Source organism: Mytilus californianus, unplaced genomic scaffold (assembly GCF_021869535.1).
Source record: "Mytilus californianus isolate M0D057914Y unplaced genomic scaffold, xbMytCali1.0.p SCAF_4, whole genome shotgun sequence".
NCBI classification, from domain to species: Eukaryota; Metazoa; Mollusca; class Bivalvia; order Mytilida; family Mytilidae; genus Mytilus; species Mytilus californianus.
In genome coordinates, this window is record NW_026262690.1 from 63282508 (window position 1) to 63297908 (window position 15401).

Genomic DNA, 15401 nt, shown 5'->3' on the forward strand with positions numbered 1-15401 from the left:
TTTTGGACCCTTTTGACCTCAATATGAACCAATTTGATAGCGGGGCCCACAAATAAAAAATCTAAATACATGGTTAGATTCAGCATATCAAAGAACCTCATATATTCAATTTTTGTTGAAATCAAACAAAGTTTAATTTTGGACCCCAATTTGGACCAACTTGAAAACTGGGCCCATAATCAAAAATCTAAATACATGGTTAGATTCAGCATATCAAAGAACCTCATATATTAAATTTTTGTTGAAATCAAACAAAGTTTAATTTTGGACCCCAATTTGGACCAACTTGAAAACTGGGCCCATAATCAAAAATCTAAACACATGTTTAGATTCAGCATATCAAAGAACCCCAAGAATTCAATTCTTGTTAAAATCAAACTAAATTTAAATACACTGTTAGATTCGGCATAACAAATAAATAAATGTGATCAAAGATTTTACAAATCTAATGCACCATACTGTGCAATTAAAGATTACTTCTTGAAATTTTTCAATATTTGAAATTTGAAAAAAAAATAATATTTGAAGAATAATTCTTTTTAATTTCTGAAATCTGAAATGAGAAAAAAGTTTAATTTTGGACCCTTTGGACCTTAATGTAGACAAATTTAAAAAACAGGACCAAAAATTAAAATCTAAATACACGGTTAGATTTGGAATATCAAAGAACCCCAATACTTCAATTTTAGATGAAATCAAACAAAGTTTAATTTTGGACCCTTTTGACCTCAATATGAACCAATTTGATAACGGGGTCCACAAATAAAAAATCCAAATACATGGTTAGATTCAGCATATCAAAGAACCCCACATATTCAATTTTTGTTGAAATCAAACAAAGTTTAATTTTGGACCCCAATTTGGACCAACTTGAAAACTGGGCCAAAAAATCAAAAATCTAAATACATGTTTAGATTCAGCATATCAAAGAACCTCATATATTCAATTTTTGCTAAAATCAAACAAAGTTTAATTTTGGACCCTTTGGACCTTAATGTAGACCAATTTGAAAACTGGACCCAAAATTAAAAATTTAAATACACTGTTAGATTCGGCATAACAAATAAATAAATGTGATCAAAGATTTTACAAATCTAATGCACCATACTGTGCAATTAAAGATTACTTCTTGAAATTTTTCAATATTTGAAATTTGAAAAAAAAATAATATTTGAAGAATAATTCTTTTTAATTTCTGAAATCTGAAATGAGAAAAAATTGACCCCCCACAATTTCTTTTTATCCCCCCCCCCTTTTTTCCCCCAAAAAATTCTTTCCCTCAAGATATGGTCATAATCTCAATTCAAATTTCCAATGGAGTTGGCAACCATAATTACCCATTTAAATTTACCATAGTGCTAACTTAATCTATTTTATAATAGAATTAAAAATATACTGTCAAATCTTTCATATGGATTTTTTTGTAAAAAAAAAAGATGCAACATTTGCAGATATTTTTACTGGTCTTCCTTTATAGATATGCATTTCTTTAAACATAATTTAAAAGCAGTGTAAGGGAAGTAACCAAAATGTTGTATTTTGATTACCTCCCTTACACTGTTTTAAATTATCTTTATTGTTCATTAACCATTACTTTATACATAATTTAAAAGCAGTGTAAGGGAGATAATCTCAATGATGTATTTGATTTATCTCCCTTACACTGCTTTAAATTATGTTTTGTACAAAAGTATTTGTCCATTAACCAGGACAACCTTGTTTTTCCCCCTTTTTTGCCCCTAATTCCTAAACGGTTTGAGCCATAACCCCCCAAAGCAAATCCTAACCATCCCTTTGTGGTATGGAAACTTGTAGTATAATTTCAGAGAGATCCATACACCGTTCCACAGTTATTGTCTGGAAACTAGAAAATGCTTATTTTTGGCCCCTTTTTGGCCCCTAATTCCTTAACTGTTGGTACCATAACCCCCAAAATCAATCCCAACCTTCCTTTTGTGGTATTTAACCTTATGGTCAAATTTCAAAAAGATCCATTCACTTAAACTAAAGTTAGAGTGCGAAAACCAGTATGTCTTCGGACGACGACACCGGACGACGCCGGACGACAACGACGACGACGACGACGCCAACGTCATACCAATATACAACCACAAAATTTTTTTGCGGTCGTATAACCAGTATTATCCCTTAAGGATGTATTCTTTTTTTTTTGTTTCAGTCTCATTGAAATCTTATTCAGGATTTTTTTCCCAAACATGTGATACAGGGAAAAATATTAATGAATTTAAAAAATATTATAATCAAACTAAAATCTGTAAAAAAATTGTGTACTTACAATAAGTAGTTTTTGAGTAATAAAATTTTCAAAATTAACCAATCCGGTCTGACAAGTGTCATTAGCCAAAATGTTGAGAAAATGGGTGAGGGTTACAAAGAAATGATGTTACCAAAAATATGTACATCCGATATCAATTTTTTCTTTTCAAAATTCTTAAATATATGTATTTTTTCAATCATTTATAAGAAAGAAGTTGAAATGATATGCTTTTTGTTCTAAAAAAAGAGAAAAATCTCAAATTTACAAAATTGACAGCATGGTCAATTTGACAAGAAAAAAACGAACAAAATTTTATAACTCTTTCTAATATTAACACCAACCTATAGTTTTTTAAGGTTATATTTATTCGGGTTGGTTCACTTCCTCTTAAGTGAAAGTATGAAAAAAAGTTTAATTGTGAAACTGTGATTTTTTCATGTTGATAGCACAAAAATGGGAAAATCATTAAAAATGGGGTACTTTCAAATGGCCGTAGCAAAAAAAGAAGTGCACCACCATATAATTTTTTTTTATCATTTACTTTCTTACAGTCATATAAACCCAAAAATCAGGTTTAGAAAAACAGTCTAATTCTAGAAATTATTGGCTCCTCATCCTTAAGCTTTTTCTTCTATTTTTTTAGCAGATGCATAAAATAAGAACATTTATAGGTAAAAATCTTTTCATTCATCATGTACTTTAGGGCAATTTTTCTCTTCCTATTTCATCCATCAATCAGATTTTGGAGTGAAACAACTTATTGTCTCTTTAAATATCATCATTAATGCAAGTCAGGTCAAGGAACAATAAATGGGCTATGTCACAGATTTTGTTGAAAAATTTTGCATACAACTTTGGCTCCTTGAACTTAAACTGAAAACAAGCATTCTGAGAGTATTGCATGGCAATACATAGTCCCCTACCGGTTAAAAATTAATTGTACTGGAACAAAATGCTAACTTGATCTATAACTTGTCATGGTGTAAACTATATAACAAATATCAAGTCAATATCTTCAAGCATGACGAAAAAAGTGTGAAAAACTGATTATTTAAGTGAATTTTCTAACTCCAAGGACCATAACTCTGCACAAAATCATCAGACCGGAACAAAATTCGACCTTGGTCTGTAACTTGTCATGATAAAACTATATACCAATTATTAAATCAATATTTTCAAGCATGACGAAAAAAAAGTGTGGAAAACTGATTATTTGAGTGAATTTTCTAAGTCCAAGGACCATAACTCTACACAAAATAATCAGACCGGAACAAAATTCGAACTTGATTTGTAACTTGTCATGATTAAACAATATACCAAATATCAAATCAATATCTTCAAGCACGAATAAAAAAGTGTGGAAAACTGATTTGCCGGACTGACAGATGGACAGACAGACGGACAGAGTGCAAACCTAAAGTCCCCTTCAACCTTTGGTAGGGGAATAATAGAAGAATGTGTCTGAGGACACGAATGTCCCTGCTCTAAACTTGCAAGCTTCCAAGTTATAAAGGGACATAACTCTAGAATGGTAAATGACTCACAACCAAAATTCAAACTCTAAAATTGAGAATGGAAATGGGGAATGTGTCAAAGAGACAACAACCCGACCACAGAACAGACAACAGCAGAAGGCCACCAACAGGTCTTCAATGCAGCGAGAAATTCCCGCACCCGGAGGCGTCCTTCAGCTGGCCCCTAAACAAATATATATACTAGTTCAGTGATAATGAACGCCATACTAAACTCCAAATTGTACACAAGAAACTAAAATTAAAAATAAAATGCTTCGCTGGGCGCAGCTTGATACGACCGCAGAGGTCGAACCCTGAACAGTTGGGGCAAGTATGGACACAACATTCAAGCTTGATACAGCTCTGAATTTGGATTGTGATTAAATATTTGACACAGCATAGGTTTCTGACACAGAAAGAATGTGGTCTAAGAACTTGAATTTTTTTAATTTACCTATTATGGTCCAATGTCCAAAATCAAAATACATGGTTAGATTCAGCATATCAAAGAACCCCATATATTCAATTTTTGTTAAAATCAAACAAAGTTTAATTTTGGACCCCAACTTGGACAAACTTGAAAACTGGGCCCATAATCAAAAATCTAAACACATGTTTAGATTCAGCATATCAAAGAACCCCAAGAATTCAATTTTTGCTAAAATCAAACTAAGTTTAATTTTGGACCCTTTGGACCTTAATGTAGACCAATTTAAAAAACGGGACTTGAAATTAAAAATCTAAATACACGGTTAGATTTGGAATATCAAAGAACCCCAATAATTCAATTTTTGATGAAATCAAACAAAGTTTAATTTTGGACCCTTTTGACCTCAATATGAACCAATTTGATAGCGGGGCCCACAAATAAAAAATATAAATTCATGGTTATATTCAGCATATCAAAGAACCCCATATATTCAATTTTTGTTGAAATCAAAACAAAGTTTAATTTTGGACCCCAACTTGGACCAACTTGAAAACTGGGCCCATAATCAAAAATCTAAACACATGTTTAGATTAAGCATATCAAAGAACCCCAAGAATTCAATTTTTGTTAAAATCAAACTAAGTTTAATTTTGGACCCTTTGGACCTCAATGAAGACCAATTTAAAAAACGGGACCCAAATTAAAAATCTAAAAACACGGTTAGATTTGGCATATCAAAGAACCCCAATAATTCAATTTTTGATGAAATCAAACAAAGTTTAATTTTGGACCCTTTTGACCTCAATATGAACCAATTTGATAGCGGGGCCCACAAATAAAAAATCTAAATACATGGTTAGATTCAGCATATCAAAGAACCTCATATATTCAATTTTTGTTGAAATCAAACAAAGTTTAATTTTGGACCCCAATTTGGACCAACTTGAAAACTGGGCCCATAATCAAAAATCTAAATACATGGTTAGATTCAGCATATCAAAGAACCTCATATATTCAATTTTTGTTGAAATCAAACAAAGTTTAATTTTGGACCCCAATTTGGACCAACTTGAAAACTGGGCCCATAATCAAAAATCTAAACACATGTTTAGATTCAGCATATCAAAGAACCCCAAGAATTCAATTTTTGTTAAAATCAAACTAAGTTTAATTTTGGACCCTTTGGACCTTAATGTAGACCAATTTAAAAAACAGGACCCAAAATTAAAAATCTAAATACACGGTTAGATTTGGCATATCAAAGAACCCCAATAATTCAATTTTTGATGAAATCAAACAAAGTTTAATTTTGGACCCTTTTGACCTCAATATGAACCAATTTGATAGCGGGCCCACAAATAAAAAATCTAAATACATGGTAAGATTCAGCATATCAAAGAACCCCATATATTCAATTTTTGTTGAAATCAAACAAAGTTTAATTTTGGACCCCAATTTGGACCAACTTGAAAACTGGGCCAAAAATCTAAAATCTAAATACATGTTTAGATTCAGCATATCAAAGAACCCCATATATTCAATTTTTGTTGAAATCAAACAAAGTTTAATTTTGGACCCAACTTGGACCAACTTGAAAACTGGGCCCATAATCAAAAATCTAAACACATGTTTAGATTCAGCATATCAAAGAACCCCAAGAATTCAATTTTTGTTAAAATCAAACTAAGTTTAATTTTGGACCCTTTGGACCTTAATGTAGACCAATTTAAAAAACGGGGCCCAAAATTAAAAATCTAAATACACGGTTAGATTCGGCATATCAAAGAACCCCAATAATTCAATTTTTGATGAAATCAAACAAAGTTAAATTTTGGACCCTTTGGACCTCAATGTGGACCAATTTAAAAATGGGGCCCAAAATCCAATAAAATGCTTCGCTGGGGCGCAGCTTGATACGACCGCAGAGGTCGAACCCTGAACAGTTGGGGCAAGTATGGACACAACATTCAAGCTTGATACAGCTCTGAATTTGGATTGTTATTAAATATTTGACACAGCATAGGTTTCTGACACAGAAAGAATGTGGTCTAAGAACTTGAATTTTTTTAATTTACCTATTATGGTCCAATGTCCAAAATCAAAATACATGGTTAGATTCAGCATATCAAAGAACCCCATATATTCAATTTTTGTTAAAATCAAACAAAGTTTAATTTTGGACCCCAACTTGGACAAACTTGAAAACTGGGCCCATAATCAAAAATCTAAACACATGTTTAGATTCAGCATATCAAAGAACCCCAAGAATTCAATTTTTGCTAAAATCAAACTAAGTTTAATTTTGGACCCTTTGGACCTTAATGTAGACCAATTTAAAAAACGGGACTTAAAATTAAAAATCTAAATACACGGTTAGATTTGGAATATCAAAGAACCCCAATAATTCAATTTTTGATGAAATCAAACAAAGTTTAATTTTGGACCCTTTTGACCTCAATATGAACCAATTTGATAGGGGGGCCCACAAATAAAAATTCTTAATGCATGGTTAGATTCAGCATATCAAAGAACCCCATATATTCAATTTTTGTTGAAATCAAAAAAAGTTTAATTTTGGACCCCAACTTGGACCAACTTGAAAACTGGGCCCATAATCAAAAATCTAAACACATGTTTAGATTCAGCATATCAAAGAACCCCAAGAATTCAATTTTTGTTAAAATCAAACTAAGTTTAATTTTGGACCCTTTGGACCTCAATGAAGACCAATTTAAAAAACGGGACCCAAATTAAAAATCTAAAAGCACGGTTAGATTTGGCATATCAAAGAACCCCAATAATTCAATTTTTGATGAAATCAAACAAAGTTTAATTTTGGACCCTTTTGACCTCAATATGAACCAATTTGATAGCGGGGCCTACAAATAAAAAATCTAAATACATGGTTAGATTCAGCATATCAAAGAACCTCATATATTCAATTTTTGTTGAAATCAAACAAAGTTTAATTTTGGACCCCAATTTGGACCAACTTGAAAACTGGGCCCATAATCAAAAATCTAAATACATGTTTAGATTCAGCATATCAAAGAACCCCATATATTCAATTTTTGTTGAAATCAAGCAAAGTTTAAATACTGGACCCTATCTTGGACCAACTTGAAAACTGGGCCCATAATCAAAAATCTAAACACATGTTTAGATTCAGCAAATCAAAGAACCCAAAGAATTCAATTTTTGTTAAAATCAAACTAAGTTTAATTTTGGACCCTTTGGACCTCAATGTACACCAATTTAAAAAACAGGACCCAAAATTAAAAACCTAAATACACGGTTAGATTTGGAATATCAAAGAACCCCAATAATTCAATTTTAGATGAAATCAAACAAAGTTTAATTTTGGACCCTTTTGACCTCAATATGAACCAATTAGATAACGGGGTCCACAAATAAAAAATCTAAATACATGGTTAGATTCAGCATATCAAAGAACCCCATATATTCAATTTTTGTTGAAATCAAACAAAGTTTAATTTTGGACCCCAATTTGGACCAACTTGAAAACTGGGCCAAAAATCAAAAATCTAAATACATGTTTAGATTCAGCATATCAAAGAACCTCATATATTCAATTTTTGCTAAAATCAAACAAAGTTTAATTTTGGACCCTTTGGACATTAATGTAGACCAATTTGAAAACTGGACCCAAAATTAAAAATCTAAATACACTGTTAGATTCGGCATAACAAATAAATAAATGTGATCAAAGATTTTACAAATCTAATGCGCCATACTGTGCAATTAAAGATTACTTCTTGAAATTTTTCAATATTTGAAATTTGAAAAAAAAATAATATTTGAAGAATAATTCTTTTTAATTTCTGAAATCTGAAATGAGAAAAAATTGGCCCCCCACAATTTCTTTTTATTCCCCCCCCCCCCCTTTTTCCCCCAAAAATATTCTTTCCCTCAAGATATGGTCATAATCTCAATTCAAATTTCCAATGGAGTTGGCAACCATAATTACCCATTTAAATTTACCATAGTGCTAACTTAATCTATTTTATAATAGAATTAATAAAAATATAGTGTCAAATCTTTCATATGGATTTTTTTGTAAAAAAAAAAGATGAAAACATTTGCAGATATTTTTACTGGTCTTCCTTTATAAATATGCATTTCTTTAAACATAATTTAAAAGCAGTGTAAGGGAAGTAACCAAAACGTTGTATTTGGATTACCTCCCTTACACTGTTTTAGATTATCTTTATTGTTCATTAACCATTACTTTATACATAATTTAAAAGCAGTGTAAGGGAGATAATTTCAATGATGTATTTGATTTATCTCCCTTACACTGCTTTAAATTATGTTTTGTACTAAAGTATTTGTCCATTAACCAGGACAACCTTGTTTTTCCCCCTTTTTTGCCCCTAATTCCTAAACGGTTTGAGCCATAACCCCCCAAAGCAAATCCTAACCATCCCTTTGTGGTATGGAAACTTGTAGTATAATTTCAGAGAGATCCATACACCGTTCCACAGTTATTGTCTGGAAACTAGAAAATGCTCATTTTTGGCCCCTAATTCCTTAACTGTTGGTACCATAACCCCCAAAATCAATCCCAACCTTCCTTTTGTGGTATTTAACCTTATGGTCAAATTTCAAAAAGATCCATTTACTTAAACTAAAGTTAGAGTGCGAAAACCAATATGTATTCGGACGACGACGCTGGACGACGACGACGACGACGCCGGACGACGACGACGACGACGACGCCAACGTCATACCAATATACGACCACAAAATTTTTTTGCGGTCGTATAAAAACTTAATACACGGTTAGATTCAGCATATTAAAGAACCCCAAGAATTCAAGAATAAAACCCCATTGAAATTGATCAAGAAATAAGCAATTTATACGAAGTATCTTCTTTTGCACAATACTGTGCAATTGAATATTTCTTGCTATTGCGCAATACTGTACAATTGACAATTTCTTGCTATTGCGCAATATTGTGCTATTGGATATTTCTTGCTATTGCGCAATACTGTGCAATTGAAGATTTCTTGCTATTGCGCAATACTGTGCAATTGAAGATTTCTTGCTATTGTGCAATACTGTGCAATTGAAAATTTCTTGCTATTGCACAATACTTATTATATAATAATTTACACATCCTGTTTGGTGTGTATCTCCTACCATATCATTATTATTTGCTTTTAAATATAAATCAGAAATAACCAACTTAAAATGGAAAATTTTAAAAGAAAAAAAAAAGGAAAAAAAGAAAAAAAAAAAAAAAAAAAATCCCCCCCCAAATTTTTTGAACCCCCTTATGATTCATCACCCCCAAACTCAATCCCAGCCTTCCCTTTGTGGTATGGTACTTTGCAGTACAATTTCAGAGAGATCCATACACTTGAACACAAGTTATTGTCTGGAAACTAGAAAAATGCTTATTTTTGGCCCCTTTTTGGCCCCCAATTCCTAAACGTTTCGGGCAATTACCCCCAAACTCAATTCCAGCTTTCCCTTTGTGATATGGAACCTTGTAGTACAATTTCAGAAATATCCAAACACTTACACACAAGTTATTGACATGAAACTAGAAAAATGCTTGTTTTTTGCCCCTTTTTTGGCCCCTAATTCCTAAAATTTTGAGGCAATTACCCCCAAAATCAATTACAGCCTTCCCTTTGTGATATGGAACCTTGTGGTACAATGTCAGAGAGATCCATACACTTACACACAAGTTATTGTCTGAAAGTTACAAAAATGCTTATTTTTGGCCCCTAATTCCTTAACTGTTGGTACCATAACCCCCAAAATCAATCCCAACCTTCCTTTCGTGGTATTAAACCTTATGGTGAAATTTCATGGAGATCCATTCACTTAAACTAAAGTAAGAGTGCGAAAACCAATGTGTCTTCGGACGACGCCGGACGACGACGACGACGCCAACGTCATACCAATATACGACCAAAAAATTTTTAATTTTTGCGGTCGTATAATAATACAACACTAACAAAGGCTAGAGGCTCCTGACTTGGGACAGGCGCAAAAATGCGGTGGGGTTAAACATGTTTATGAGATCTCAACCCTCCCCCTATACCTCTAGCCAATGTAGAAAAGTAAACGCATAACAATACGCACATTAAAATTCAGTTCAAGAGAAGTCCGAGTCTGATGTCAGAAGATGTAACCAAAGAAAATAAACAAAATGACAATAATACATAAATAACAACAGACTACTAGCAGTTAACTGACATGCCAGCTCTGTATGCATGTTGTGGTTCTGAGCATTGTGTATGAGTTTCATTAAACTTGCATGAGGCAAACTAAAGTTAGAGTGCGGAAACAAGAATGGGACTGACGGAAGGACAGTCAAGGTCACTGGATGCCCCCGATGCCTACTTCTATGGGGACATAATTGAAATTAATGGGGAATGTGTCCATGGGACACAGATGATGCCCCCTTGCATATCATATAAAGTTATAAAGGCACATAACTGAAGATCGGTAAAAGTGACGCTACCCAAATTTGTATGTTTATAAAGGGGCATAACTCAAGAACAGTAAAAGGGATGCCACCAAATTTTGAACTTGATCTGTATTATGTGGTTGTAAGCATAGTGTATAAGTTATATAACATTTGGTTGAGGCAAACTAAAGTTAGAGAACGGAAACTAAAAATTTTGCAATTTTTCCATTTATAAAGGGGCATAACTCTAGAATGGTTAAAGTGACGCCACCAAAATTCAAACTTGATCTGTGTTTTGTGGTAATAAGCATTGTGTATAAGTTTCATAACATGTGGTTGAGGCAAACTCAAGTTAGAGAACGGAAACCAATTTTGGGACGTACGTACAGACGTACAAGGGTAAAACTTAATGCCCCCACCGCTACAGCGGGGGCATAAAAATCAATGTTTTACAGCCTACAACCGTACAACGTAATGATGTTACGATTTATTTCAACATTTTGTGTTACTTTTTCACATAGGACACCATTTTGAATGATGTATACAAAGTCAGTGACCCTATTATTATTTTACATCATTAAATCGGAAATTTATGTACCAACAAAATTTATGTACCAACAAGTAGTTTTTTTAAGAAAAATATATGGATTTTAAATCAGAGATTTGATGATTGTAAGACAAATTTAAGAACATTCTTCGACAATTTTATGTACTCTCTATACAAATGTTCACCTATTTCAAAAGAATTCAATCAGACATATTTCAGAAAATAAAACAGATAAAGCATTATTTTTTTTTCGAGTTTTTGTAATTTGACCTCCAACAATACTTACTTGTCATCATCATCGTCTTCATCATCATCGTCATCATCATCAACACCTTCATTATCAAGGAAATCAAGGGTAGCAAGAACAGACTTTTCACTTTCCATAAAGATATCATCCACTAATGAAGCAGGCACTTTCTTACCAGCAGGCCTAAGAAGGCAAAAGAAGAAATCATTCCAGCATGCTGATATTGAAGGGAAGATAATTTATGCAGACATGGTGTATACATGTTTGTTTATTGCAGAAGTGAAACTGCTCACCATTTACATTCTAGTATATTTTATTGATTTTTTATCAAGTTCTTTTCATTTTAATGCTTACAGCACATTCAAAGATAGAAAAAAAGCTAAATACAGTTATATAAGAAAGAAAAATGTAAAAATTGCTCTTTAGATATGAAATAAAGTTTCATTAGTTTTACATGCATGTGATATCAATAATCACTTTAGAGTATTCAAGCAGTAGACAATCAAGTGCATTATTTTTTTTTCAAACAATGAAAAACACTATGTGATAAATTAATGGTAAACAATTCTTTTATAGTGTAAGCAGGATAAAAATATAAAGGAAATCTAATATAGCAGCTTTTACCATTAAAGATCATAAACAGGGCTTCCAAAATTATTTTTAGCCAGCCAGACATTTTATAAATTACTGTAAATTCAGAAATTATTGCGATGTTTTTATTATTGCGAAAAATGTGACAGGGTTATAATCGCAATAATTTGAACTCGCATTTTGAAATTTTGTATATGAATTAAACAGGATTTTTCTCAATATCGCAAAAATTAAAATCGCATTTTAGTCTAAAATGAGAAAATCGCAATAATAAATGCACGCAATAATTTCTGATTTTACAGTATCCCGATTTAATCCCTTAAGACTAAATAAACAAAAGGCAATTATGGTAATCAGTTGCCGAGTTGGCATTCCCAATGATTGACATTAAAAAAAAAATGATATTAAACTTTCTTTGATTCAAATTCCAAGTTCTGACGTAAACTGTTAAATTGGCAGTGCATCATTTGAAGTGTGCAACATCAGCGTACTTATACCTGCCTTAGACTTTTTATTTGTGCAAAAAAACGTTGACAAAAACTTTACTTTCGTTTTTAAATCTAATACCGGATGTTATCTTGACAATGGTAAAACATGGACCAGAGACGGATATGTAAATTCCGTGTATGTTTGCAAAGCATGAATGAGTGTAAGTACTCTTTCTACGTTATTTCTTCAAGAAAATATTCAAAATAAACATGAGATAAAGGTATCAATGACAATTCAAGCATTTTTTGAAGAAATTAGGATGCATAATTAAATTTCACACCTGCGCACATGTGCACACGTGTACTAGTTCAAACAACGTGGTTATGACGATTTTTCATTTTTACCTTTTTAATTTTTTCATCAAATCATATTTGTAAACGTATTTCTGATAATTTAAATCTTTTTGACTAAATTAATTAGATGCAAACCGCTGAAATGAAAGAAAATAAATTTGAACAGACCGATCAATGTTCGGTTCAAAATAGTTTACCTGTCACCTGAACAGGTAAATTTCAGCTGTTCGACAACTAATTAGCCTTGATTAAAATGAGAAGGTATTAAAGTAGGGGTTGTTTTGATAGTACTTAATGATCATGTCCCTTTTATGACCGGAAATGTGTGGCTGTTAAAGGCAAAAGGTTGGGTCAAAAAGATTGTGAATTATGTTAAAATGACCGTCTCTTAAGAAAGCCTTGAAAACTAAAAAGTAGATGACCGTTTTATGCTTTGCCCAGCCGACCTTTGCCGGACATTATACAAATGTCCGGAATATATGACCGTTTTGGAAGCCTTGATCATAAACCCATACAGAAAAGAGGGGCATTGTATATGGGAAATCTCATTTCTTTCTAGGTCAAACCAAACTAACTTTTCGCATTTACACTTTTCTCTTCAAAAATTAATCAAGATACATTAAAGCCCATTGTTCAAAAAGCCAAAAAAATTCCAGAAATACATGGTACGCAATTGCAATCAATAACCAATCGTAGACTAAAAGGATGAGCATCATCCAAGTTGTTCCAGTACTTCCCAAATTTCATATAACATTCCGGTTAACCTGGAATTTTGAAATATCTTTTTCTGGAAATAATAGCATCCACATCCATAACAAAATGGATTAAAGAATTATTTGACCAGATAACAGAGAATATCTTAAACAAGCATTTGCAATCATTCCAGTGGTTGAAAACTAAGTCAAGTATGTTAAATTGTCTTCATTGAACATCTTGACATTAAGAATGCACAGAGCCAAAAACCTGGAAAGCTGAAATGCACAAACAAGGTACATATTTGTCATTTGTAGGAGTGATGAATACATGCAACAAAAAAGTTATATCATAAAGCAATACATGTTTGAGTGGTTATACAGCTGTTTTACACATTTTGTTTTCACATCTTCAGAAACTAACCTTGCTTTTCCTTGGTCATTATTTCTTTTGGCTGGTGATAATTCTCCATTCACCAGTGCTGGTTGTGCTCCTTCAGCTTCATTCTCTGTATTATGAGCCTGAAGTCCCAGTAATGATCTTACTCGAGCTGATCTCACATCAATGATTGTATCCGTGTATCCAATTTCTTGTAAATATCTGCAAACATCCAGCATTCACATTATAAATCAAAATTCATATCATTTTATAGAATTATTGTTTGGTTGATTTAGTTTCAACTTTTGTTTTATTTCATGGATAAGTAATTGAGGACAACTTGTGAGAAGTTCATTCTTTATCAGTTTCATTTTCATTTTGAAAGGTAGGATTGACAAAGATATGAGAAATTTCAAACAACTTGGGAAGTCATTACTATTTTGAGTATATTATTTTGTGTTGGGTGGTATATCAAATTTCATGGATTTTGTACACAGAAAAAAATGAGGATATGGTTGTTCATGAAGCCCATCAGTATGTGGATTAAAAGAAACAAAAAGATTGTAAAAAATGCATAGAATAATTACTTCAAATGTACTTTCTAAAGGTAGCAAAATGCTACACAAGATTCAAACTGTCACTCTTACTCGAAGAGATGACTAATTCAGCAAAAGGAGTAGGTCACTATAACAAGGTGTTAAGGCTTGTAGTAAATAAATAAATAGGTAACAAAAATTATGTCACTCTCACATATATTTAATGGTTCATTGACTCTTGATTTATTTTCAACCGAGTTCAGATCTCAGATAGTAAATGACCTACAAGCATAAAACCTGGGATTAAGGGAGCACCTTGGAACATAAAGCAGCCTCAAATAAAAACTGGTCATTGACCCTTTCAGAGGTAATAACTATAAGTGAATAAAAGTAAGGCAGTATGACATATATATTTTAAGCTTCATTGATTCCAATTAAGTATAAGAACATTTTTTCAGATCTACAGTGACTATATATTGTTTTTTTTTGCACTGTTTCAAATCTATCCAATTAGGTTTAGCAAGCTAGGGGACATAGAGAATCATGTTATTGTAAAGTACTTACTTTTTATGAATTCTTTTTTTGTTTGTTTCAATTTCATATTTTAGTAAAAATAGACTGCTGCAAAATCAATGCATATGACCTTGAACAACTAAATACTTTTAGCCAAAAAGCTACATCTAATACTCTTTATGATAATTAAGGGGCATTGCACTGGAACTAAACATGCAAATAAGTATCATTTGATCTGTGTTTAATAGTCTCCAAATTATTCAAATGGTAAAGTCTTCAACCTTATTTTCATAATATATTCTTTTAACACAATTAATAAAATTCTTTACATGATTGTTTTGGTTAATAACAAATGAACTTACTGCCTCAGTAAATGTCTTCCTTGTCGCCATGATACATTACTGTTAGATGTTGTCATCTCGTTTTGCTCAGGTTCATCTAATACA

At 32.2% G+C, this 15401-nt stretch overlaps 1 protein-coding gene across 3 annotated transcripts in view; it reads right to left on the bottom strand.

Moving 5' to 3' along the window:
* The window catches only part of LOC127698603 (striatin-3-like), a 55708-nt gene that overhangs the window by 31301 nt on the left and 9006 nt on the right, over nt 1-15401 (bottom strand). For 2 of the 3 annotated variants that reach the window (XM_052202143.1, XM_052202142.1), the window contains exons 4-6: nt 15318-15393; nt 13952-14128; nt 11502-11645 (exon numbers count right to left, since the gene is read on the bottom strand). In XM_052202143.1, coding sequence (XP_052058103.1) covers nt 11502-11645; nt 13952-14128; nt 15318-15393 — 397 coding nt within the window. The remainder of the gene's footprint in view (nt 1-11501; nt 11646-13951; nt 14129-15317; nt 15394-15401) is intronic. The other variant, XM_052202144.1, reaches the window with a different exon arrangement.